Source organism: Cornus florida, unplaced genomic scaffold, assembly GCF_030987335.1.
Source record: "Cornus florida cultivar Cherokee Brave unplaced genomic scaffold, ASM3098733v1 CherokeeBrave_3.0.0_Hap2_Chr08, whole genome shotgun sequence".
In the NCBI taxonomy this organism is placed as follows: domain Eukaryota; kingdom Viridiplantae; phylum Streptophyta; class Magnoliopsida; order Cornales; family Cornaceae; genus Cornus; species Cornus florida.
The window spans coordinates 22,543,166-22,571,104 of record NW_026775578.1 but is presented as its reverse complement, the minus strand read 5'-3'; the positions used below and the strand labels follow the sequence as shown (position 1 = coordinate 22,571,104).

Genomic DNA, 27,939 nt, shown 5'->3' with positions numbered 1-27,939 from the left:
TTATTTTTATTTTATTTTTATATTTTTAAGGAATTGGATATGGATAGTAGTAATTGACCAATCAATTGGACTGATATGGACTACTTGGATAAATGGTTTAATGGATACGGATAATTACCCATGTATATTTATATTTAATAAATAAATAAATAAATAAATATATATATAAGGAAAATCCTTTAATAATAATCTGATATATATTTATATATTATATATATAAAAAAGTACACATAGATTATACGTAATATATATTTAAGTTACCTTTTTAGTATTTAAATTTTATTTTATTTTATTTTTATTTTATTTTAGTTTGTCTTGGAATGGAAAAAGGATTAGGGTTATTTTAGTTGCCTATAAATATATAACTATAGAGTTGTGAAAGAGGTTAGAAAATATATCACGTACTATATTTTAGAGAGAGAAAGAAGGAAGAGGAAGGAAAAGAAAAAGGAAGAAGAAGGCTAGGGTTTTTATCAAGTCCCTAAAAACAAGTTTTAATTCTTCTCTTCTCCTTTGATTCGTACCCTATGCATGTTGGATTAATTCTAGATTATTTAAATAAATTAATTGAATCAAAAAAATTTTTAAATTAATTTGGAAGTTACAATTTATGTGTTTTAGTAATGGATTTGTGATGAATTTAATATCTTTGCTGAACTGGACATTGTTTGGTAATATCTTTATTTAATTATTTTTTATTTTATTTCTATAAACATGAATTTTCTTTGAACGAATCAGTTTATTAAATTTAGATGAAATTTGACTTTTGTTGCCTTCTATAGCATTGCACGCCGAACGAAAAAAAAAAAAAAAAAAAAAAAAAAAAAAAAAAAAAAGGCTTACAGAATGAATCAGTTGGTGTTATAATTAGAAATTGTTTCTTCATATAGTACACACGCCGAACGAGGAAGTCATTACAATTGGCTTTAAGGAAAACAGTTTAATATATAAGGCATATATAGGTGATATATATAGATTCGTTAAATAGTGAAGTCACATTTATTCTTCCTATAGGCATGCCGAACGAGGAATTACTTTAACAAAACCATAATGTTACACAGTACATATATGATTGATACAATGGTTGGTATAATAGTTGATATAATGGTTGATAATTATACATTCTTTAAATTTATCCTTTATATGTTTTATTTATTTATTTTGATTAATGCTGAAATATTAAATTAATATTTGTTATGTTTGGATTGATAGATCTATATTAAATATTTAATTGATTTAAATAGATTCATTAAAAATTGGAAAGCATGATTTAAGTTTACATGCTAAGTATGGAATGTAATTAATTTTAAGATGATAAATTAATTAGATATTGTTGGATTATATTATTTTAATCAATTATTTAAATTTAAATTAATTTAATTCGAACATGGAGATGTACAATTTAGTTGAGATGCATTTTAATGTTCTATGATGTAAATTAAATGCATGCTATTTAAAATTTACATTTTTGCTCAAGTAAATGCAAAGGATGTATATATGATTTGTATCATATTTATTTTGATTGTTATATGTAAACATTATTGACATTATCCTTGAATTTGAAACTTTCATTTGATTATGATATGGATTAATGCACCATTATGGGATGGGGGCATATTAGGGACGGATTAACTTAAGAGTTAAGTCCTACCTATTTTAAATAAGGGAACGGATTAACCACAGTGTTAAGTCCTACTTATTCGTGTCAGGTCAACGGAATAGTTGGATGACATATTATTGAAATAATAATTTGATATGTTATTTTAATGGTTGGATAGGACGGATTTTACATATAGAATTATACGCCACGATATGAGCTTGAGTCTTAGAATCAGTGGTTAGGATGCATATATTGCCAGGGATGTGTAGCTAGATATAGTGTAGTTGTGTACCCTGGTAGGTCTAGGTACTCATGCCCACTATATGTGCATTTTGCATGTTGCCTACTATTCAGGTTGAGACAACTCTATAGTTTAGTGAGGTTCCTTTAGTGTGTATATATCTACGTATGGACTATTTAGTTATTGTTGAATTAATTAGGATGTGTACGTGTATCGGGTCTCTGTTTGGGATGTAGTAGATTAGAACTTGTTTGTGGGCCTGACCCATCATTATTTTTCAGGTGTTCGTCAGTTCCAGTCTTAGCGATTGTTCGTGCCAAGCAGAGACAGTCATTCACTCTTCCGACTCTACGTAGGACTCTTCTTCATGGTTTAATTATTAGTTTTATTTCAGTTCAGTTATGATATTATTAGGGGTCCACAATATGGATTCCCGAGTTGTGGTTTTAAGTAATTACTGGTATCAGAGGATTGGAGAACTTTAGTATGGGATTTTTAATTATTATTTAGTTTTCTTTTCAGCTTATCTATTTATTTTTAATTCATCTTGTATTCCAATGCTTGTTTAAATATTAATTGTTTGATATCCCTTATATTCTGTGCTCGGACTTGATCACTCGTGGCTCTAGAATCGAGGGGTATCTCAGTTGGTATCAGAGCACTCCAGGTTCAAGTGTCTCTAGGGATCTATCGTTTTAAGATTTCCGCGTAGCATATTCTTTTATTTAGAGCCTAAGATTAGGATTCGTTGTATTCTTTACGGTTCGGTTAAATCGTACTAATGTCTGTCTTTCTATGTTAACAGAATGGTTAACGTTAGAAGAAGACGGGACAATCAGAGAAACAGGCAACGAAGGGAGGCGGCTCGTAGGCAGCGTCAGGAGGATGAGGGTCAGTTCTATAAGGAGCATGAGGAAGTTCAGCAGACTCGGGATCAGGGAGGAGATCCAGAGTTTCCTCCTCACATCAATGACTTTATTGCTCAGGCTATAGAAGCAGGGGTAACCGCTGCACTTCGGAATCAGCCTCAAGTACAGCCGGCACCGTTACCAGCACTGGTTGTTCGGATTGATACTTGGGAGAAGGTTAGGAGTTCTTTCACAAAGGGGAGCCCACCTGAGTTCACAGGCTCCACCGATGCGAGAGCAGCTCGTCAGTGGAAACAGGACATCGAGCGACATCTTCGCTTGGTTCAGTGCACGGAGGTTCAGAAGCAAATGCTTGCTACCTTCAAGCTAGTTGGGGATGCACTACAGTGGTGGGAGTCAGTTACCACCGCAGAGGAGAAGATGGCATTGACTTAAGATCAGTTCAGTGCACGCTTTAATGAAAAGTATTTCCCTTATGCAATTAGGGCAACCATGAAGACTGAGTTTCTTAATCTGCAGCAGGGGAACATGACAGTAGCGGAGTATGAGCAGCAGTTCACACGCTTGTCTCTCTTTGCACCGGAGGAGGTAGATACAGAGGAGAAGAAGCGCAACAGTTTCGTCAAGGGACTGATGTGGTCTATCAAGAGAGCTATTACGGGTAGTCCAGCCTGTACTACCTATGCTCAAGTGGTAGACGCCACTCTACAGCAGTATCAGTTGACCGTAGATTTCAGACAGGCTGAGGGTGAGAAACGGGGTGACAGAAACTTTGTTAATCAGGTAGCTGATAAAGGAAATGGGAACGGACACCGACAGAATGACAAGGGTAAGTTCCAAGGACAGCAGCCTTGGAAGAAACACAAGGGTGGTTCAGATGCTCCCAGGGATGTGGCACCTATTCAGCGACAGCAGAATGGGGGACCACAAGCAGGAAAGGGTCAGCCACAGGCTAACTGACAGAGGAGGCCATTTGGTACTTTCCGAGGTAGTTGCTATACTTGTGGAAAGTATGGTCACACTTCTAGGCAGACTTCCAGGCAGTGTCCTACAGTAAGACAGGGACAGAGACAGGGACAACATGTGCAACAGGGGCAGAGGGCACCAGTGCCTTTACCAGCTCCACAGGTTCCACGGATTCAGGGACAGACATATCCGGCTTTACCAGCGCCGTCGCAGCCTCAGGGACAGGCACCGCAGCAGTTGCACTATGGCAGGGTGTACAACCCCATGCCACAGGATGTTCGGGCACCTCAGGCTGTTGAGGGTAAGTTTCATATTCATGGTTTACTTGGACGTGTTTTATTTGATACGGGTGCTACACACTCATTTGTAACTAGGTCATTTGTTGCTTTGTCTGGGATGATGACTCGGGTATGCAGTAGACCACATGGAATTTCTACACCGTTAGGCAATACAGCCATTCTTCATGAGAGTGATGGGCCTGTGACACTAAATATTGGTAGACTCAGATTTCTAGTCAATCTTTTGGTCCTGGACATGCACACTTATGATGTGATACTTGGGATGGATTGGTTATCGCATTACCATACCCAAGTTGATTGTTATGATAGGTCAGTAGTTTTCACCATACCTGGTCAGGACATGTACGTCATCGCTATGCCGCATTCTAAAGGGGTCACTAGCACCTATTTGTTTTATATGAAGGAGGAAGCGGAGGAGGGGACTACTGTATTATTGGATGACATACCAATTGTACAGGATTACCCGGATGTATTTCAGGAGATTCCAGGGTTGCCGCCTAGTCGCGAGATCGACTTTGTGATAGACTTAGCTCCAGGCACTACGCCTATTGCTAGGGCACCATATAAGATGGCACCAGTGGAGATATGCGAGCTGAGGGATCAGATTCAGCAGCTACTCAGCCAGGGTTTCATTCGCAGGAGTACTTCACCCTAGGGAGCACCAGTTTTATTTGTGAAGAAGAAGGATGGTTCGCTTCGTTTGTGTATAGATTACAGGGAGTTGAACAATGTTACTATTCGTAACAAGTATCCTTTGCCCAGGATTGATGACTTATTTGATCAGTTGAAGGGAGCCACTTATTTCTCTAAGATTAATCTGCGGTCTGGATATCATCAACTTCGGGTTCGGGAGCAGGATGTTTCGAGGACAACATTTCTCACTAGATATGGATCTTATGAGTTTCGGGTGATGCCGTTCGGGTTGACTAATGCACCAGCGGTTTTCATGGATTTAATGAACAGAGTCTTCAGGGCTTACTTGGATCAATTTGTCATTGTCTTCATATATAACATTTTGATTTACTCGAGGTCAGAGGACGATCATGCTAGACATCTTCGAATAGTCTTACAGACGCTTCGTGAGCACCAGTTGTATGCCAAGTTTGAGAAATGTGAATTTTGGCAGCGGGAAGTGAAATTTCTGGGTCACGTAGTGTCAAAAAGGGGAATAGCAGTGGATCCAGCCAAGGTTTCAGCGGTGGTTAAGTGGGGACAGCTTACATCACCTACCGAGATTCGGAGTTTTCTCGGTTTAGTAGGATATTACAGGAGGTTCGTCCAGGGGTTTTCAAAGATAGCGGGACCACTCACTCATTTAACTAAAAAGGGTGTACGGTTCGTGTGGGATGAACATTGTCAGAAAGCTTTTGATGAGCTGAAGACTAAGTTGACTTCTGCACCAGTTTTGTCTACCCCACAGAGCGGGATAGAGTATCTTGTGTATACAGATGCTTCATTGCAGGGTCTTGGATGTGTTTTGATACAGGAGGAGCGACCGATTTCGTATGGATCTCGGAAGCTTAAGCCTCACGAGCTTAATTATCCAACGCATGATTTGGAGTTGGCAGCTGTGGTTTTTGCCTTACGTATTTGGAGGCATTATTTGTTGGGTGAGTCCTTCAGAATATTCAACGATCACAAGAGTCTGCAGTATTTGTTCACTCAGCGGGAGCTGAATATGAGACAGCGCAGGTGGTTGGAGTTTGTGAAAGACTATCATTTTTCTATACAGTATCATCTAGGGAAAGCGAATGTGGTGGCGGATGTACTCAGTCGTCGACCTGTTGGTAGTCTTTCCGCTCTATTCACTACTGAGTGGAATGCGTTGAAGAGGGTGGATGAATTGTCGGATGTTTTCCTGGCTTGCATGGTAGTTACACCTTCTATCATTCACAAAGTTTTAAAGGCACAACTCACGGATCAGCAGTGCATTGATAAAGTTGCAGAGATAGCTTTCGGAGAGGTTCCATTCTACTATGTTGGGGCTAATGGAGGTTTGAGGTACAATGGACGGTTAGTGGTACCTTCTGCTGATGAGTTGAGGAAAGATGTGATGACTGAGACTCACCACTCTAAGTTTTCGGTTCATCCAGGAGGTGACAAAATGTATCAGGATATGAAGCGGCAGTTTTGGTGGGCAAGTATGAAGAGGGACATTGCTCTATTTGTCTCACGATGTAGTATTTGTCAGATGGTCAAGATTGATCATCAGAGGCCGCCAGGAGCTCTACAACAACTGCCGATACCGGAGTGGCAATGGGAGAGCATTTCTATGGATTTTGTGGAGGGATTACCCAATTCGTTCAAGAATCACAATTCCATTTGGGTCATCGTTGATAGGTTGACCAAAACAGCTCATTTCTTGCCTATTTGCATTGATTACATTTCGGAACAATTGGCGAGACTTTACATTACAGAGATTGTGAAATTGCATGGCATTCCGTTATCTATTATATCGAATAGGGATTCGAGCTTTGTATCAGGGTTTTGGAAGAGTTTTCAACAGGCTTTGGGTATAGAGTTGCATCTTAGCACTGTTTATCATCCTCAGACTGATGGACAGACCGAGAGGGTTAATCAGATAATAGAGGATATGCTTCGTTCTTGTGTCCTTGACTTTAAGGGCCATTGGGAGGAGTATTTGCCACTTGTGGAGTTCGCATATAACAATAGCTGTTAGAAGACTATTGGTATGGCACCGTTTGAGGCATTATATGGCCGACCATGTAGATCTCCTGTTTGTTGGATGGAGGTTGGCGAGAGCAGATTTTTGGGTCCTAAGTTCATGAAGGATACTTCTAAGAAGATTGCTCTTATTAGGGATCGCATGCGCACTGCCCAGAGTAGGCAGAAGAGTTATGCGGATCGTCATACTCGTGCATTAGAGTTTCAGGTTGGGGATCAGGTTCTACTCAAAGTGTCTCCGATGAAAGGTGTAATACGCTTTGGGAAGAAAGGGAAGTTATCACCACGGTTTGTGGGTCCATTCATGATTACCGATCGCGTTGGAGCTGTAGCTTATCGGTTGGCACTTCCAGATCATTTGGATCGAGTACACAATGTGTTTCATGTTTCCATGTTGCGGAAATTTCTGCGAGATGAAGATCGGTATCAGCATATCGATGTGGGAGAGATTGAGTTGCAGCCGAATGCAACATATGTGGAGTCACCGTGTCGCATTATTGACCGTAAGGATCATTTTCTTCGCAATAAAGTCATATCGTAAGTACGTGTCCAGTGGAATCACCATAATGAGGCTGAGTCTACTTGGGAACAAGAGAATGTCATTCGCTCACAGTTTCCAGATATAATGGAAGAAGGAAAGGGCGAATTCCGAGGACGGAATTCCTTTTATTAGGGGGGAAGAATGTAATACCCCTAATTTAAAAATGATAGTCTCGGTATTATTTTAATAGTTTTAATTGCATTTAATTATTTAGTTGTTTTCTTGGTTAATTGTTTATTTGTTTAATTGATTTAATTATTTGTTTAAATTGAATTGTATGTGATGATGTGTATTTATTTAGAAATTTAATTATTTTATTTTTATTTTTGTTTTATTTTTATATTTTTAAGGAATTGGATATGGATAGTAGTAATTGACCAATCAATTGGACTGACATGGATTACTTGGATAAGGGGTTTAATGGGTACGGATAATTACCCATGTGTATGTATATTTAATAAATAAATAAATAAATATATATATATAAGGAAAATCCTTTAATAATAATCTGATATATATTTATATATTATATATATAAAAAAGTACACATAGATTATACGTAATATATATTTAAGTTACCTTTTTAGTATTTAAATTTTATTTTATTTTATTTTTATTTTATTTTAGTTTGTCTTGGAATGGAAAAAGGATTAGGGTTATTTTAGTTGCCTATAAATATATAACTATAGAGTTGTGAAAGAGGTTAGAAAATATATCACGTACTATATTTTAAAGAGAGAAATAAGGAAGAGGAAGGAAGAGAAAAAGGAAGAAGGAGACTAGGGTTTTTATCAAGTCCCTACAAGCAAGTTTTAATTCTTCTCTTCTCCTTTGATTCGTACCCTATGCATGCTGGATTAATTCTAGGTTATTTAAATTAATTAATTGAATCAAAAAAAAAAAAAAAAATTAATTTGGAAGTTACAATTTATCTGTTTTAGTAATGGATTTGTGATGAATTTAATATCTTTGCTGAACTGGACATTGTTTGGTGATGTCTTTATTTAATTATTTTTTATTTTATTTCTATAAACATGAATTTTCTTTGCACGAATCAGTTTATTAAATTTAGATGAAATTTGACTTTTGTTGCCTTATAAAGCAATGCATGCTGAACGAAAAATAAAAAAATATAAAAATAAAAATAAAAAATAATGGCTTACAGAATGAATCAGTTGGTGTTATAATTAGAAATTGTTTCTTCATATAGTACATACGCCGAATGAGGAAGTCATTACAATTGGCTTTAAGGAAAACAGTTTAATATATAAGGCATATATGGGTGATATATATAAGGAAAACAGTTTAAGGAAGTCACATTTATTCTTCCTATAGGCACGCCAAACGAGGAATTGCTTTAACAAAACCATAATGTTACACAGTACATATATGATTGATACAATGGTTGGTATAATAGTTGATATAATGGTTGATAATTATACATTTTTTAAATTTATCCTTTATATGTTTTATTTATTTATTTTGATTAATGCTGAAATATTAAATTAATATTTGTTATGTTTGGATTGATAGATCTATATTAAATATTTAATTGATTTAAATAGATTCATTAAAAATTGGAAAGCATGATTTAAGTTTACATGCTAAGTATGGAATGTAATTAATTTTAAGATGATAAATTAATTAGATATTGTTGGATTATATTATTTTAATCAATTATTTAAATTTAAATTAATTTAATTCGAATATGGAGATGTACAATTTAGTTGAGATGCATTTTAATGTTCTATGATGTAAATTAAATGCATGCTATTTAAAATTTACATTTTTGCTCAAGTAAATGCAAAGGATGTGTATATGATTTGTATCATATTTATTTTGATTGTTATATGTAAACATTATTGACATTATCCTTAAATTTGAAACTTTCATTTGATTATGATATGGATTAATGCACCATTATGAGATGGGGGCATATTAGGGACGGATTAACTTAAGAGTTAAGTCCTACCTATTTTAAATAAGGGAACGGATTAACCACAGTATTAAGTCCTACTTATTCGTGTCAGGTCAATGGAATAGTTGGATGACATATTATTGAAATAATAATTTGATATGTTATTTTAATGGTTGGATAGGACGGATTTTACATATAGAATTATACGCCACGATATGAGCTTGAGTCTTAGGATCAGTGGTTAGAATGCATATATTGCTAGGGATGTGTAGCTAGATATAGTGTAGTTGTGTACCCTGGTAGGTCTAGGTACTCATACCCACTATATGTGCGTTTTGCATGTTGCCTACTATTCAGGTTGAGACAACTCTATAGTCTAGTGAGGTTCCTTTAGTGTGTATATATCTACGTATGGACTATTTAGTTATTGTTGAATTGATTAAAATGTGTACGTGTATCGGGTCTCTGTTTGTGATGTAGTAGATTAGAACTTGTTTGTGGGCCTGACCAACCATTATTTTTCAGGTGTTCGTCAGTTCTAGTCTTAGCGATTGTTCGTGCCAAGCAGAGACAGTCATTCACTCTTCCGACTCTACGTAGGACTCTTCTTCATGGTTTAATTATTAGTTTTATTTCAGTTCAGTTATTTCAGTTATGATATTATTAGGGGTCCACAATATGGATTCCCGAGTTGTGGTTTTAAGTAATTACTGGTATCAGAGGATTGGAGAACTTTAGTATGGGATTTTTAATTATTATTTAGTTTTCTTTTCAACTTATCTATTTATTTTTAATTCATCTTGTATTCCAATGCTTGTTTAAATATTAATTGTTTGATATTCCTTATATTTTGTGCTCGGACTTGATCACTCGTGGCTCTAGAATCGAGGGGTATCTCAGATTTCAATCCCTCTGTTTCATATTCAACTATTTCTCCCGAAAATGCTTCCTCTGGATATCTTCAATTCTCTGGACAAGCACACACATATATATATAGAGACACACACATAGAGGGAGGGAGAGAGTTGCTATTTATGCTGCCGTAGTTGGAGCGGCGAAATCTTGCGGATAGGATTGATGAAGAAGATAAACAGTGTAATGATAAAGCTGTGTTTGGGTAATTAGGTGTAACAGTAAACTAAGGCTGTGTTTGGGTGTGATTTGGGGGTAAACCATCAAAACTGCGTCGTTCCAGTAAAGGATAATTTTGTAATTTTCTTTTTCCGGTCACAGAAACTTGCCTACTGTCCTTAAATGCAACTTTTTAATAGTTTAGGGGGGCATTTGTTAATTCAAGGGAGTTTTGTGCAATTGGTTGATAGTCCAGGGAGGTTTTTTGCACTTTACCCCAATTTTTATTATATTATCAGTTTTATCCTCTCTCTTTCTTTACTATCTCTCCTCTTCATCTCTCTAAACCTCATACCCATTTCATTATTCACCTTCTCCTTCATCACCACATCCTTCAGCTAATGGATTTGGGGCCAAACGAATCTTTTTATTGTTGAATCCTGAGAAAACCTTGGAGTGGGCAAAGAAAGATTCACACTCACCATAAAATTTTCTCCACCAGATGCCACCACACCAACTGGGTCTAACCCAAAAAAACTTTTTTTAACAATGTTTTCGGTAATAGTAATAGATGGTACTCGAACCACTCTTTTTCTATCCATGTCGGCATTTCGTACAGAGGTTATTACGTCAGCAATAGTGTCCCTACCCATGATGAACTAAAATTATTGGTGCCCCCGAATTCTGATATAATCGACATGTTTTTCTTTTTTTTTTTTTACTTATTTATTTATAAATATGAATTATTAAAGGTATATGCGTAAGACACAATCTGCTAATTAATCTTAATCTACAACACCAAACCCACCGGTTAATTTTTTTCCACCAGAAGCCGTCGCTTCACTGTCTCAGTGGTACACAATCGGTGGGAAAGGCCTTGGCCGTTTATTTACTGGCTTGCGATGGACCAGTTGTGGTTTCCATCGCCATCGTCTTTGTTGCCATCTAGATCGTGTCGCTTTGTTGTTGCCGACGCCTTGTGTAGCCATTGCCTTGCTCCGTTGATGCTCGCCGGTATGCCACGGTTCCAAATGTTGGCTGCCTTCTGTTAGGTTTTGTTGAAGGAGGAGAAGAGGGGTGTTAGATAGACCCATTTTAGTATGAGAGAGATCATTACATGGGTTTGGATTAATTGATCAATTTGATCACTCTGTTCTTGGATTTTTGCAGAGTATAATTCTACTCCTGATCCTTTGGCAGAGGCTTTTCCGTCCACATGTTGAACACCGGAAGACCGAATAATTCATAGACAAATTGTGTTTAGGGGTGGAGAAATAAAAAAATAAATAGAGGAAAAAAAGAAGTGAAGCAGACATGGAGAGAGAGAGAGAGACAGACAAACAGACAGAGACGAGAGAGAGAATTGGGTTTAGGGGTGGGGGTCCTTATATGCACAAATGGGTGAGGGCCTTGTATACACAAATGGGTGAGGGCCTTGTATGCACAAATGGACAAATGGGTGAGGGCCTTGTATGCACAAATGGGTGAGGAGCAAAATAGGAAATAAAAGGGTAAAATGAAAATTTTAGTTTTACCTTTTGTAAAAAGGTAGTCCGAAGTTCTACACTTTTTTTAAATTTTATGAACTTGTATGTGCATTTTAAAAAAGTAGGGACTAATTTTGCATAAAAATTTATTTATGTCAATATATGTAATAATTTGACACAAGGCCCCCTTCCTCTCCCCCTCCAACACCTAAAATCATCTTTTTTCAAAATTTCTTTAATTATTTTCCTTCTTATTCAAATTTTTTTTTTTTCTCTTCAAATTAATTTGCATTCCCCTTCTTCAACTAAATCCTTTTTCTCTTTTTTTTTTCCCTTTCATAGTTATCTCATATATATGTATATATTTTTCTCCTTCCTTGTTTTTCATTTTTTCTTAAAATTTTCTTCTCTTTGCACTCATGCATCCCTTGCTCAGTATATATATATATATTATCATGTATATTATGCCCCAATCCAGTTCCTGGGTCTGCCCCAATGTTGTGAGGAGGCTTACACGCCATTCGCGTATATAACTCATTTGGCATTTTGGATGTATTATTGCTCTTTTAGCTTACAGGTACAAGAGGCACTCTAAATTTCAATGGAATTTAGCAAAAGAAGCATCTGGTGCTGATACAGCAATGCATTAAGATTCATTGACACTGACCAACTCTCACATTACATTAGTCAACTCTCACATTACATTAGTCAATATTTACAACTTTTGAAAAATTCCACCATGTCTGCATCGGAGTAGTGTAACAGTCCAAGAAGAAATATTCAAAGCTCAAGACTTGATTGAAATATTCAAAGTTCAAGACTTACTTAGTGCGTGTGTTGAAATAATAGTGCCGCTAATCACATATTTAAATCACGTTTGTTATCCTTTTAGGTCTTTTTATTTTTATTTTTTTTCATTGACAAAAAAACTCAATCATCAAATCAGGAGAACATTCACCTTTAAAAAATAAAAATAAAAATACCACTAGGCCACACAGTTTTTGATTCCTTTTGGATTCATGCACTTGATTTATCCTCTCAAGCTTGCTATATTTTCTCTTCTGTCATGTTGTAATTCAACCATGAAAATTGATATTGGAAAATGTCTAGCCCTTTTCAGTATCTGTTTTTTTTTTCCTTTAAAATTACTAATTAAGTTTATTATTAAAAGGTCATTTACTAATCACTTAAACTCCGTCTCATTAATTTGATTAAATGACAATGGTAAGAAAAAAAAAAAAAAAAAAACATTTTACAAATTTAGTTAGCATGAAAAGAAATTTTTTTGAGAAAATTAATTTTCTTCAACCATCTAACTTTTTCATAAAATGTTCTACAAAATACAGATGAAAATTAATTTGGATTTCTTGAGAAAGTTTTATGAATTTACAACAATGCTCTTTTTTTCTTTTTTTTTTTCTTTTAAATTTTATACATTCTAAATTTTTATGCTAATCAAATGCATGTTAAGAATTATTTTTCTTTCATTTCTTTCACTTTTATTTTCAGTTATTAGTTTCTATCTAATTAAATAGACCCTTGATTTCCGTTAAATTTAGATGAAAATAGCAAAAAGGAAATGAAATTTAAAAAAAATAAAATAAAATTTACGCTTTTAGCCTGGAAAAGGTGACGGTGTCAACACATCTCATGGCTCATGCTCTGTTTCAGTCTAGTAAAGTTTATAATGAATCATAGAATTTGAAGTAACCAAAATTATACACAATTACACACACACATATATATATAGTATGTGTATATTGAAAGAGAATTGTGTTATACTCCATAAGAGCACTATTTAGGCTGCTCACCATGATCAATTAATGTTTGAAACTTGGCCGACAATAGATAGCGAATGAAAGCAACCAACGTGGAGGAAAAAGTTGAATTTTATGTTAAGTTTCAAAATTTTAACGCTTTTAGCCTGGAAAAAATAGTTGAACAAGTCATTTTTGGCAATTTAAAATTGCCAATTTTCCAACTTGGAGACGTGACTCAATCCAACGCAATTGATTTGTTTATATTTCTTCTTGGTTTGCTTGTAATCTATTCATATTTATATTTTTGGTTATTATGGTTGACTTCATCAGCCACACTTCATATAAATGTCTCTGCTTTGCCCGAAATAGAACCACTGAAAAACAATCTGATCTCAACTGCCAAGTGGTATCAGAAATCACAAGTTCTTCACTAAAATGGGGCTTCTGAACTCGGGCTTAATCATATCAAGGTCAGGTTTCAATGTTTTCATCCATGTTATAATTGTATGTTGCATAATCTTGCTACATTCAGGCTTTCCTGTCACCATGGCAACGCCTAGACTCGGTGGGAATGAAACAGACCGACTTGCATTACTCGAATTCAAGGCGAAAATAACCAATGATCCCCTCCAGGCATTGGGCTCATGGAACGAAACAGTTCACTTCTGCCAGTGGCATGGCGTTACATGCAGTCGCCGACATCAGAGAGTAACCATGTTGGAATTGCAGTCTCGTAAGCTAGCGGGATCTATTTCTCCACACGTAGGAAATTTGAGCTTTCTCAGGATACTGCACCTCCAGAACAATAGCTTCAACCATGTCATCCCTCCAGAACTTGGCCGTTTGAAAAGACTGCAGTACTTGCGCCTGCACAATAATTCAATTGAAGGTGAAATTCCAGCCAACATATCTGGTTGTTCTGCCCTCATTTTCTTTGCAGTTGTTAACAACAATTTGGTAGGTAAACTACCTGTGGAACTTGGCTCGTTGTCAAAGCTTAAAGCAGTTTATATTGCCGGTAACAATCTAATGGGAAGTATCCCTCCTTCTTTGGGGAATTTATCGTCCCTTCAAGGATTTTACGCAACCCTAAATGATTTTGTAGGGAGCATCCCAGATGTTCTATGCAGATTGCCAAACCTTGCATACATGGGAATGGCTGGAAATAGGTTATCTGGTAAGATCCCTCCTCCTTCACTTTTTAATCACTCTTCTCGCACCACTATTGATGTCTCAACTAACCAAATTCAATGGAGTCTTCCCTCGAGCTTTGGCATCACAATTCCAAACCTTCAATTCCTTGGCATTTCCCAAAATCAATTCATTGGTTCCATTCCCGTTTCAATATCAAATGCAACAAATCTAGCGTTCTTTGTAGCAGGTTCAAACAACCTCACTGGAAAAGTTCCTACCCTGCAAAAGCTGCAAAAACTCGAGCGATTTTTAATTTCCTTCAATAATCTCGGAAGTGGAGAAGTCGGTGACTTGAACTTTCTATCCTCTTTGACCAATGCCACCAGCTTAGAGATATTGCAATTTAATCAAAACAATTTTGGCGGAAAGTTGCCTGAATCCATTGGCAATCTCTCTACTAAGCTTCTTGTTTTGTCTTCATCATACAATCCTACATTTGGGGAAATTCCAACACAAATATTCAATCTCGTTAACCTGGAGGGCTTATACATGGAAGCCAATCAATTGACGGGCAACATTCCCAATGACATAGGTAGGATTCAAAGGCTACAGCAACTAGGTTTTGGGAAAAACAAGTTATCGGGAAATATCCCGTTTTCTTTCGGAAATTTGACTATTTTAACCAAAGTTACGTTAAATGAAAACAATCTCAATGGAAGCATCCCTTCTAGTCTTGGAAATTGCCAACAATTGGTGCAATTGGATCTTAGTCAGAACAATCTTAGTGGTACAATTCCACAACAGGTTTTTCGTCTCTCATCATTATCGATTGGTCTAAGCTTTTCTAGAAACCATTTGACTGGCTCTCTTCCCATGGAAGTTGGAAATTTGAAAAATATTGGTTACTTGGATGTTTCTGACAATGAGTTATCTGGCAAGGTTCCTGACTCACTTGCTAGCTGTGTAAGATTGGAAACCCTACTTTTGGGCGGAAACTTTTTTCACGGTACCATTCCTTCATCTTTGAGATTTTTGCGAGGTATTTACAGTTTAGATTTATCTCGCAACAACTTCTCAGGTGAAATTCCAGAATATTTGGAAGGGTTCGAGGTTTTACAGTATTTGAATCTATCTTTCAATGATTTGGAAGGCACGGTACCAAGAGAAGGAATTTTTAAGAATGCAAGTGCAATTTCAGTCACGGGAAATAGTAAGCTCTGTGGTGGTATACCTGAACTAAAGCTACCTCTATGCAGCTCCAAAGGGTCTAGAAAAAAGAGATCAACTATTCCCTTAAAATTGGTGATCACTGTATCTTGCGGGCTTGTGGGACTAATTTTGTTGTTGTTTGTTCTATATTTTTTCTGGTTCAGAAAGACAAAGAAGGTGCCTTCTTCAAGTTCACCGGCAAATTCACTCTTAAAAATGTCTTACCAAAGTCTCCTCAAATTTACTGATGGCTTCTCTGCTGCCAATTTGATTGGTACGGGTGGTTTTGGGTCTGTTTATAAAGGAATCCTTGATCATGATGGATCCATCATCGCCGTGAAGGTACTTAACCTTGCGTACCATGGGGCTTCCAAGAGTTTCTTAGTTGAGTGTGAAGCATTGAGAAATATTCGACATCGGAATATTCTAAAGGTGATAACCGCGTGTTCAAGTGTTGATCACCAAGGTAATGATTTCAAGGCCCTAGTTTATGAGTTCATGGAAAATGGAAGTCTAGAGGAGTGGTTGCACCCAAATCCAAGTGAAGATTTCACACACGGAGATCCCAAGAACTTAAACTTTCTTCAGAGATTGAATATTGCTATCGATATGGCTTGTGCTATAGATTATCTTCACCATCAATGTCAAACGCCAATAGTACATTGTGATCTCAAGCCAAGCAATGTTCTTTTAGACAATGAAATGACTGCACATGTTGGTGACTTTGGGTTAGCAAGATTCCTCCGTGCAGCCAACTATGAAAGCTCTATTGGAATAAGGGGTTCGGTCGGTTATGCTGCTCCAGGTAGAAATGTTTTTCAACAATTCTTAACTGTTTTACTTATTTATTCTATTTCTATTTCATTTATTGAGTATTTTCAATTTTTCATATGAAACGGGATTTCATCAAGCATGGATTTGCTTTCAGCGTGCATTAAGCATCCTTTATGTGGAAGTTAAAATCAATATGTCCTTGACCGATTAATTTGCCCTATTTTTCAATACCAAGAGAATGTATAAAGAATTCTCTCTTTCATATACTTTTTTGTAGCGAAATCCTTTACAATTATAATCACGTGCATTGCAGAGTATGGTATGGGAAGCAAAATGTCAACAAGTGGCGATGTATACAGCTTTGGCATTCTCCTCCTTGAAATGTTCACTGGAAAGAGACCCACCGATAACATGTTTAGAGACAGTTTAAACCTTCATAACTTTGTGAAGGCCACTTTGCCTGATAAAGTAGAAGATATTGTAGATCCCATACTTCTCCAGGAATATAGAGACGAGCTCACAAGCACAAATAATATCAAGAATAGCCCCAAATTTGAAGCTTGTTTGGTTTCAATATTTGAAATTGGAGTAACTTGTTCTGCAGAACCGGCGAAAGAAAGAATGAACATTACAGACGCAGCTGTTGAGTTACGTTCAGTCAAGAATATTTTTCATGGGACAGGAATACATGGAGCACGACAAATTATGACACCCCAATCAACATGTAATGTCATTGTCTTATAGTTGATTTAAGCTAGAAGAAATTGATTGAGTTCTCTATCTGCAACTTCATACCAGGTAAGCCTATTCTATATAGAAGATCAAAGAGTCATGAGGTTTAGAGCAACCCCAGCGCACCATCAATTTGTGTAATATGTATGACTGTGTCGAAGCAAAGCGCTTCTTGTGCAGCTTACACACTTGCGGGGGCCATCCAATATTACACACTCAACACGCCGCAGGTGAAGAATGGAGTAGCGCTTGTCAAATGGCAATCGTAGCTGGGGAGTGGGCCATTTTGTGGGCTTTGTGTGTGAGAATAATACAAAATGAAAATGTGATATTGTGCAGTGATATGTAAAATAAATATTGTATGTATATTATATTAATTAATTAATATAAAGATAGTCAAATTTTTATTAATTAAAAAAAAAAGTCATTTTTTTCTAAATAAATAAGAAGAGTCATTTAATTTGCACTTTATATATATATATATTTAAAATCTTGTATAGTTGTTAGTATTATAGTTATTGAGAATAAAACTGTTAAGAAAAAAATAATAATAATAAAAGATTTTATTTTATTATTTAAAAAATAATAATATAATAAAGTGTACAATGAAAAAATAAATGCACAACAAGAACTTAGAGCGTTCAAAATAAGTGTACAATCAAATGCTGATGTGACTTTACACTTTACATAAAATTGATGATGTGACTACACACTTCATATAAAGTGTGGAATGGAAACAATATGTGCACTGAGTTGCTCTTACCTTGTGTTCTGTTTACATGAAACACAGTAGGCTTGTAGCTGTCGGCCATGTATAGAAGGCAAACAGAGGAATGTAATTCAAGAAAGCTATTATCAGTGTTATATATATATTCGGTGTTTGGTTGCCCAAAAAAGGAAAAAAAAATATCTATCTTGGTAAAATCCTCTGCAGGCTTCTTTAAAAAAATAAATTACCCATAAAATGTTGAAATAAAATAGACTAATGGATAAGCAAAAGAGAGATTTAATACTAAACGAGTCAAATAAGAGCTTCGATTTTCATTTAAAAGCTAAACACCAAGATCTTTGTCAAATGCAGAATAATAAAAAATAAAAAGATATTTTATATGAAAAAATATTATTTAAAAATTTACGTCCAAATAAACGGTGACTTACGTCACATAACAATTTCAACATAAATATAATTTGTGATCTAATGTATAAATTTGAATAGAAGGCATTCGTAGTTATTTTTCAATAGTTGAATAGAAGATATCTGTAGTTATCGTGCCCCTAAATTTTCAAATTCACCTTATGGATAATTCAACGGCTAAAAGATTCCGATATGGTGACAAAACTTACTTGATAAATGATCCAATGACCAAAAAACTAAAAAATAAGTTACCCCAAAATATTATAAACCTTTTAATTCATAAACATAAACTCTATTTAAAATTAACCTCTGCTAAAACGTTTTTTATACCTTCCGATGAGGGACATCCTTCAACCCTCCAATCTTCTATATGCAAATAGGATGATGGGACTCATACTTCAAAACCTATAAAATGGTCACATACTATAAAGTATAAACTTAATTAAATTATAGTTCAATGTTTCCATTGAAATTCAAGTGCATAGATCAATATACTTTAAAATCATATAAAATTGGTGGAATTAGAGTAAAAAATAATAATAAAATTAATTAATTATAAAAATATGATGTGAAAAATTACCAAAGAAACGGATTTCAATTTCAAAGTTGGAATACGGCACCCAAACAGGGGACTACAAAAAGTTGCTGCTGCCTCCATCCAGCTTTAGCTTAGGGCTTAGCTTATGGATTAAGCTGACAATCTGTATAATCAGTCTACAGATTTGCAATTCCCAATCAAAACCAAAACCATCAACAACAACAACAACAACCGCATTTGGGACACACAACCAAGAAAATGGCGGAGAAACTGGCTCCCGAGAAACGTCACAGCTTCCTTCATGCCGGTACCTTCAACTTTCTCTCTCATCAAACGCTATCTATACCACTTTATCTTTTTCTTTTCACTTTTCTAGTACTATGATTTTTCGCCTCATTTCTAGGGTTCTTTGTCTATTATTAATCACAAATAGTTAAAATTCTAGGGTTCCAATGATCAATTATCTGTTGAGACTTGAGTTTTCAAAAGTAATTTTGTTGATTCGTTCAGGCCAGAAGGTTTTCGAGTGGGATCAAACCCTCGATGAGATCAACATCTACATCACTCTCCCTCCCGGCGTTCCCACGAAGCTCTTCTCCTGCAAAATCCAGTCCAAACACATCGAAGTTGGCATTAAAGGCAACCCTCCTTATCTGAACGTCTGTATCTATCTATCTACACACCATTCTTACTTACATGCGTGTTTGTTTGATTAAAAGGATTATATTTTTACTTAGTCTGTCGATTTTTGTTGATTGCAGCATGATTTCACATACCCTGTAAAGACTGATTCTTCATTTTGGACTATAGGTAGACAGTTATATTTTGTTAATGTTAGAAAATTGGCAGTTGTAATTTATGGGGTGTTAAAATTAGGGTTTTTTATTTGGCAGAGGATGACACTATGCATATAACTCTGCAGAAGAGGGACAAAGGCCTGACGTGGTCTTCTCCCATACAGGGTGAGGGTCAGCTTGATCCTTACGCCGCGGATCTTGAACAGAAGCGTCTTATGCTTCAGAGATTTCAAGAAGAGGTGAGTCTATTCTTCTTTTTTGTTGTTAATGTTATTTTGAACCTTCAATTTGCTGCATTTTTCATTTCTGCTTTTTAATACCACATAAAGCTGTCCAAAGCTCGGGACTGGTTAGTGATCTTTTATAGAAGATGTAGAAGAAAGGAGGTTTTAGACTTATGTGGTGTGTGCTTTGAAAACATTTTTTGCGAAATGTTTGACTTCACCCAGTTCCAAACCTCCAATGACTAATTTCATTAAGGCTGTGCTTTGATGCCCCTTGGATTTGAGTTATTCCATCAACTTTCTATGACCTTTTAATTTTGGAATAAGTTCCTTTTTCTTTTCAGTTAGGTAAATACTCACGCGCGCAAGCACAAATGCCCACTATGTGGGCTTGAATGGTTGAACCCCTCACCTCCCCTTTTAGGGACGAGAGGTTATATCCAAGGGCGAATCCAGGAATTGTCAATGGGGGGCTAATATTGAACATAAATTTAATTACACAATTTCATAAGCAAATTTTTTTTGAATGGGTTAAAAAGGGTGGCTAATACTACTATTAAAAAAAAAATTTTAAAAAAATTAGGCTGAAAATACAATACTAAAAAAAAATTTTTTTTTTTGGGGGGGCTCAAGCCCACCCAAGCCCCCCTCTGTGTCCGCCTGTGGTTATATCAGTTGGCTAATGGCCCAGTGGTAAATGGAGCCATTTGAGAAAGTGGGTGCCATTTTGTGGGCATGGCTAAGATATTAATCTTATCATTCAAAGAAACTTAATAACAATTACATTGTCTTGAATAACCAGATTTGGGTGATGAATTTTGAATTTTCACTTCAAATGCCATAAAATTTTCAATTGGATTAGTCAAATTTAAGGGGTGTCCAAATACATTCTAAATCCTAATATCCCTGTTTAAAAAATTAGTGAAGGCATTCTCCAACAAATTGGTCACCTACAAACACAATATTTCTGGTTCCAGACTTCCAGTTAGAGAGTTATTAAAATATGATGTTTTAGCCATTATATTTCCTAAGAATTCGATGTCTTAAACATCTTCTGCTGAGATGGGCAAGAGTGATTTAGTAAAACACTTGCTTTTCAATTGGCCACAAAGGAGATAGATTTTGTTGTTCTACCATGTTATTATTTGTTAATTGGAAGCCAAAAGGAATTACCAAGAAGTTTAAAATTTGAAATTAAATAGAATGGTATGGTACCACTTACGATGAGGTTGATGCTCATATTAATAGCTGATACATATATGGCTTATGGGTCAATTGGTAAAACATATGTGGCAGTTATGTTGAGTCTTTAAAGGTCATGAGTTTGGTTTGCCTGAAATTTCTCTGATGTGATCTGCTTGGTTTAATAGGGAAATATTAAAATGCTAGGTGGAACAAAGTATTTTGGCAGGCTTCTTACAAGTTTTTATTAGTAGATCAAGTGAAAGGAAAGAGAATTTTGATGGGAAATGTATCTATATATATTATTCGGCACTTCTCTTGGAATTTTTTCGCCTCATATTGAATATCTGGAATATAACCGTGATTGTTAACAAGGGAGTCATACTATAATTCATCATTTGATGCAAACATTTTGATGCTCAAATAAATTGAACCATACTTGAGAATTACTGATTGTAAATTTGGAAAACTGAATGAAATCCATGGTGGTGCTGATTATTCCGATGAAATTCTTACTTCATTCTGAGCCTAACTCTAAGCCCGTGACACTATGGTAACTAGTACATGTTTTTATCAATTAGGAAAAAACTTGTTCTGCTCATCTTTCTTGAATAAATCTAAAATCCTTGACCAATATAATGGCACATTGGTTTGTTGGACTGTAGTGACCTATATAAGTTTTGTATAGGGCACATGCAGCTGATGTGGTGTCATCCGATGCCCATCCATATGTGAATTTTAGGATAACATAAAATTATGCATTGTTCTAGACTCTGTATGTTAACATGGTGACAATTTATTTAAAGCAAACAAGTCTTATGCGTAATGTGAAGTTGCGGCAATCACATAAGCCTGTGAGCCTATTGGTCCCAAAACCAGATCAGGGTATGTGTAGGTCTTTTTTATTCTTTTTTCTTTTTTGCTTCCCCCATATATATTTGTAAAGTATCATAGAAGGATGACCTTGTTCGTTGGATACAAAGGATTTCTGCTGTGTTCCTTCTGAGTCTCCACGATTTCATACTGCCTGCCCTAGCTGGAGTATGCAGTACTTGTTCCACATGTATGCATATTCATCATAGTGTTGTGGAAATGCATATTGTTGATATTGTGTAGTTTATTCCTATTCGCAAACGAGAGAGACTGTGCATGGAACTAGAAAACAAAAGCAGGCTAAGGAGTCTGCCACAAGTTGATGTTTTGTGTTCTCCAAATAACTATTTGCATTTTATGATCCAGCACATATCCACTTCTATTTTCAGAATGCTACTTTTTCACTTCGATGTACTTTCCTTTTTATTTCTTAAAACATAGTTTGTGCTTTCAAACTTCGACACCAAAAGCCAAGTCAGTTTTAGTGGGAATAGCTCCTAATGGTGGCTGTCTGGTTGGTTTCCATTATATAATTGCTTTCACAGTCAGTGATCTGTACTATTTAGACCATTCCACTTGATCGATGTCTTTAAATTCCCATGGTACACATTTGTCTAGCTGACTTGTCTCTCCTGTTGAATCTTGCTGTATGCAGAACCCAGGATTCGACTTCTCACAGGCTCAGTTTTCTGGAAACTGCCCTGATCCAAGGACATTCATGGGCGGGATCAGATCTGATTGACAAACTATGTAATTCTGTAATGAACTTACATTAACTCTTTCTCATCTTAGTCCCTTCAAAATAAAATGGTGGTATTTGCCTTCTTTAAGATGCTTCTTCATTCTCACTTTAGCTTATCGGCCTGTTCATGAATGCAAGCCTTGTAATATATTTGTATTGTGCAATGAATGTAATCCTGTGCCTCTTGTAATAAATGTCTCACTTTGGCTTCATTTTTATTTATTTTTTAAATCATTTTAGAGAAGTATGGTTGATGCCTTCTCTCTTGATCTTTGTTGTCACATTTTGTATTAGAAATATATTCAGAAAGGGAAGAAATATATATGTTTGAATTTACTAGTTGTGGGATAGAAGTCTCTGCAGATGCATTAGAAATTTTTTTTCCTGAAATAATGCATTAGAAATTTACTCTGTTGAGGGATATTCTTATTAGGAAAACAGACTAGGTAAAAGAAATATTTAATTCTTGAGATATACATTTTTAATTTATGTAAAAGGAGAATGGAAGAAATGCTAGAAAGAAAGTTGTGCCTACCTTTATTTGAATTCCTACAATTGGCAGTTTATGATAAACAGGTCATACACAAATCCCATCAAATGAATTTTTGTGCTAGAAAGGTTGGCTATTGTTCAATACATACCTACCTACCTAATGAACGTTTGAAGCCACTAACCAGCTCATCAATGACACACTGGTTTGGGCCTGAGGGAACAAAATTTCATAGCCAAAAGAGAAGTGGTTTTAGATCACATTTATGTTAGATGAGGTTGCCCCATTTGGGTTCAATGCTTATCGAGTTAGTAATGTCTATAATTATTCCTATCAACATTTTTTTTGTGGAGTCTGACCGTACCATCCTTTTAAAATTATGGCATCCCTCGAGTTCTTTGGATATGATCTTTTTAAATTCTGGTTGCTTTTTGCTTTTGATTCTTTTGTGGTAGTTGTTGTTTCCCACTTGCCACAGAATATTAAGGGTGAGTCGATTTCTCCTCTTTGGTTTATGACAATGTGATCTTGGCATTGCATCATAACAATTATTTCTTAACATAGGTTTGAAGAAATTCATAATGAACAAAAAAGTTGCCATTGCAAATGGGCAGTCTACCAACTAGGCCACTGGATAATAACAGCCAATCCTTTTTTCCCAATTACATGGGATCGGCTATATGAATTCTATATTTCCATTCAGCACTAAGGCCATAGCCACGATCATTCCATCTACTTGGGATCGGATATATGAATTCTATGTTTTCATTCGGCTCTATTTAAAGCCATAGCCTCAATTAGACCCATGCTATCATATCATTATTAATAACTCTATTACCATCGACTTTGGTTGTCTTCTTCCACTATTACTCTCAACTTTGATTCTTCTTCCTTTATTAACCTTGATGTGACACTCTTCCTAATTGGCGGATTCAAAAGTATTCTTTGCGCTCTCTAGTATTACCTCAATCTTGGCTTTTATGGCTCTTTTCTGGTATATACCATAAGAATGTCCTTCACTAGCTGCCTAGAGACAACTTCCAGCTTGTATAAATTAAAAGAAAATTCTGTACAATGTTGGTGGAGATAAGAGTTGTCAAATCTCCAGCCCTCTATACTGGTACAAGAATACATCTGTATATGTATATATATACATACACACACAAACACTATCTATCATATGGTATATCGAAGTGGTTGTTTCCTCCTAGTTTTGTCCACCAGATAACAAATCTCCTCCGAATAAAACCTGAAAAAGTTAAGAGCCATTATAAAAGCTGGAGTTAGTTGTGAATAAAACACAGAAATGAATCATATTGGTTATGTTGTTACTTATGAATCATAATTCATAATTTCTTGTAGGCCATGCATGCACATGGGTGACGATGAAAATTGGTTCTTCCATATATAGAGACAAACACCATTTTTGTAGAGAATCAAACTTAAAAAGAAACATTACCTGAAAGATTTGTCTGGACAAATGTAATTAGCAGAAACAACCTTGTGGGGATGTGTTTCTTTTTTCCTTTTTCACTTCACTCTTTCTTCTTGGAGGAATTTTTTATACCTTGGAAACCCATTCTTGCCTGCTGAAACCTGTACACATAGCACACACAATGTCAAAACATTGCGAAAAGATTTACATATTTATTATTTGGATAAATTACTCTCTGGTTTTCACTTTTCACCGTCAGATTAAAGCTAAACCGTGTCGAAATTAAAAATCTTTCACTTTTCACAATTGGAGGCATCAGAATTAAAAATCCTAAAGGTAGAGGAATATCTCCTTGGTTGCTTAAGTTCTGATTTTGTTGTTGGTCGCAAAATGCTAAGGTCTGGAAGCCACTTTCAAATTGGAATAAATTCGTTTCACTTTCATTTCCTCTTCTCTTCTTTTCTTTTGTTTTTTGTTTTTGTTTTTGAAAATCAAAACAACAAAAAGCAACTTTTTCCTAAAGAATCATTACTGCATTCATTTCCAAAGATTCTGGGAATGTGCAAGTTTTGTCAACAGTCAAAATTCAGGTGGTTCATGGTAAAGCTGGTGGATGCAACTCTGTTATAACTTTTTATGCATATTCTACTAAAAAAACAAAAAAGAGGTCTCATATTAAATGAAATATTACTTTTAAAAAATCGAGTTTATGGATCTCACAAATCACTTCATTCAATAGAGTACAACCTACATAAATTCAACTTTATTGAATCAAGTGATTGTAAAATGCGTGAATTCCATGAAACAACCATAGTCACAAATATATATATATATATATATATAATATGTAAATTATGCAATACTAATAATGTGATATTAATAGATTCATTCACAATTTTATTTCAATCCCACATAAATGAAGAATTGACTTCAATTATTTTCCCCACTTGAGCATAAACCAATGAAGGTGGGACCCAGGCAACTTGTAAAGTCCATCATACTTTCCCCATATGAATTTATGTGTGACACTATATATATAATATCTCCGATATTTACACATTATAAGTGAAATTACTATATTGTCCCTACTCATTCGTATTTCCAAGATCATCTGATAACGTATAGACGAAGATTAATTGGGATTTGACTTACAGCTTCAATATCAATTTTGTAAACAAGAAGCTTCCTTCTCTCTCTGCAACTGGTTCTATACGCCACAACGATGTGACCCATCGCCAAAACCATCGAACACAAGAACAACAAAACTTCCATGGCACGAACACACCCTCCTTCCCGCGTAATCGAATCGCCAAACACATACGAAGCCTTCACTGACACAAACATTATCGACGATACAGAGCATATCGTCGCTGTTCCCAAGTACGGCCCTCGTGAAAGCCTAGGCCCGTCGCAAAAACTATAAACACCTAAACATTCAAAGTAATAAATAAATAAATAAATCTTTAATTTCATCAACCACACCGAACATGATATATATATATATATATATATATGAGATGGAGTTGCTTACATAGAATGACAGCTGATCTGATGATGGAGATGAGGGGTATGTCGATGAGGGAATAGCAGAAATCGTAGTTAGCCAAATGGGAGGAGAGGGTTTCTAGAGAGAGAAAGGAGGGGGAGAGAGAGGCGGATAAGAGAGCTGCAGGGAGGAGAGTGTCGGCGATGACGAGAAGAATAGGTGCAGAGAACCAGAGAAGTGAAATTAACATGGTGATGAGGAAGAACAGAGTCTTCACTCCTCTGAGAACTCGTCTTGATTTCTCTTCTTTGGACAAACCCATCTCTATAATTTCTCTATACTTCGATCTTTTGATGTAAATATGAATGGACTGTGTGTATGTATGTGCAGAGAAAATGGAGGTTGAGGGAGGCTTAAAAGGGAGGAGAGAGATGAATAGAGGCAAAAGAGGTTCGATGTTTTGAATGGACTTGTCTCCAATTGTGTTAGAAAATAAAAATGTAAAAATTGGAATTGTCTTTCGCAATGACTTCGAATTTTACACACGGAAGGTACTCGTCAAACAGGAGTAGTTCTCTTCCTTTTTAACTTTGTCTCACTACACGTAATAATGTTTTCCTCTCTCTAACTTTCTCTCTCTACACGTAATAATGGATTAACCGTTGATCTAACGTGTCTGGTATTTTAGTTATTTAGAATAATGTTGATACTAATCAAGCGGTTATGGTGGAACCGACAAGTTTGGATCATGTGATCACATGCAAACTTTTGTTTTAAGGAACATATGGAATTTTTTTAATTTCTGCATTTTCACAATAATATTTCGGATTTGTACTTTATATTGTTTGATATTGTGGGCAATTTTTTTTTAATTAGCCTCATTTGTTGGTGATTGACTGATTGCTTTTATGGACATTGAAAGGAATTTGTTTCTAGTTATGGGTTGACTTATTTTCATTTATTTATCTTTTATTAAAAATAATTCTTATTATTATTATTATATCATTATAACTTTAGAGAGCATACAAAAAATTTTAACTAAATCAAACGTTGGAAAAGTAAAATAATATTATTTGATCTTTTCGTGAAGAAGTGGAAGCGTTCAAAATAGAAAGACGTGTAAAATATATATATATATTTGCTTAAGTTTGAGAGAAGAGAATTCGAATTATATTAATGATAATAATTATTGTTGAAAATTATCAACAATATAAACTATTTATGGCGAAATCATCAAAATTGACTTATTAGGCAGGATATAATGTCTAAAAATTATGAAAATTTACGACAAAGCCCCAAATTATGTAATTAAATTATTAAGGAAAATTCTATGATTCACCAATTTTGATTTGTAATTTTATCTTGAATTAGATGGCTACTTATTTGGTTGATTTGTTTATTTTAAAAGTAATTTTTTGAATATAAGAAAAGATCTTAATATAAGAAAGAGAGAAAAATAGCAAAACTTATGATTATGAAATTCAAGCCCTTGTATAACTTAATAACTTCAATTCGTTTAAGGAGGATCTTTCATTAAATCTTCAAATAATTAAAACTAGAAGTTACAATTTTTTATCATGAATGAGTAACTCTTTCTCATAAATAAGAATTCCCTTCTATTGAATAGTCAAATAATTAAAATTAGAAGTTTATGTAATTAAATTATTAAGGAAAATTCTATGATTCACCAATTTTGATTTGTAATTTTATCTTGAATTAGATGGCTACTTATTTGGTTGATTTGTTTATTT

At 35.2% G+C, this 27,939-nt stretch overlaps 3 protein-coding genes across 3 annotated transcripts; 2 read left to right on the top strand and 1 right to left on the bottom strand.

Moving 5' to 3' along the window:
* Nucleotides 1-13,872: 13,872 nt before the first annotated feature.
* LOC132269861 (probable LRR receptor-like serine/threonine-protein kinase At3g47570) lies at nt 13,873-17,562 on the top strand. The gene is made up of 3 exons (XM_059771096.1): nt 13,873-15,649; nt 15,722-16,585; nt 16,868-17,562. Exons 1-3 carry the CDS (start codon nt 13,873-13,875, stop codon nt 17,296-17,298), a joined length of 3,072 nt encoding a protein of 1,023 aa, XP_059627079.1. The 3' UTR covers nt 17,299-17,562.
* A 1,459-nt stretch (nt 17,563-19,021) lies between these two features.
* LOC132270793 (uncharacterized) lies at nt 19,022-22,989 on the top strand. Its single transcript, XM_059771998.1, has 5 exons — nt 19,022-19,266; nt 19,470-19,618; nt 19,721-19,769; nt 19,853-19,995; nt 22,691-22,989. Exons 1-5 carry the CDS (start codon nt 19,218-19,220, stop codon nt 22,775-22,777), a joined length of 477 nt encoding a protein of 158 aa, XP_059627981.1. The 5' UTR covers nt 19,022-19,217; the 3' UTR covers nt 22,778-22,989.
* Nucleotides 22,990-24,295: 1,306 nt separating this feature from the next.
* LOC132270792 (uncharacterized) lies at nt 24,296-26,727 on the bottom strand. Its single transcript, XM_059771997.1, has 4 exons — nt 26,234-26,727; nt 25,855-26,129; nt 24,727-24,863; nt 24,296-24,516 (listed from the first exon to the last, which is right to left on the bottom strand). Exons 1-3 carry the CDS (start codon nt 26,508-26,510, stop codon nt 24,798-24,800), a joined length of 618 nt encoding a protein of 205 aa, XP_059627980.1. The 5' UTR covers nt 26,511-26,727; the 3' UTR covers nt 24,296-24,516; nt 24,727-24,797.
* Nucleotides 26,728-27,939: the final 1,212 nt, after the last annotated feature.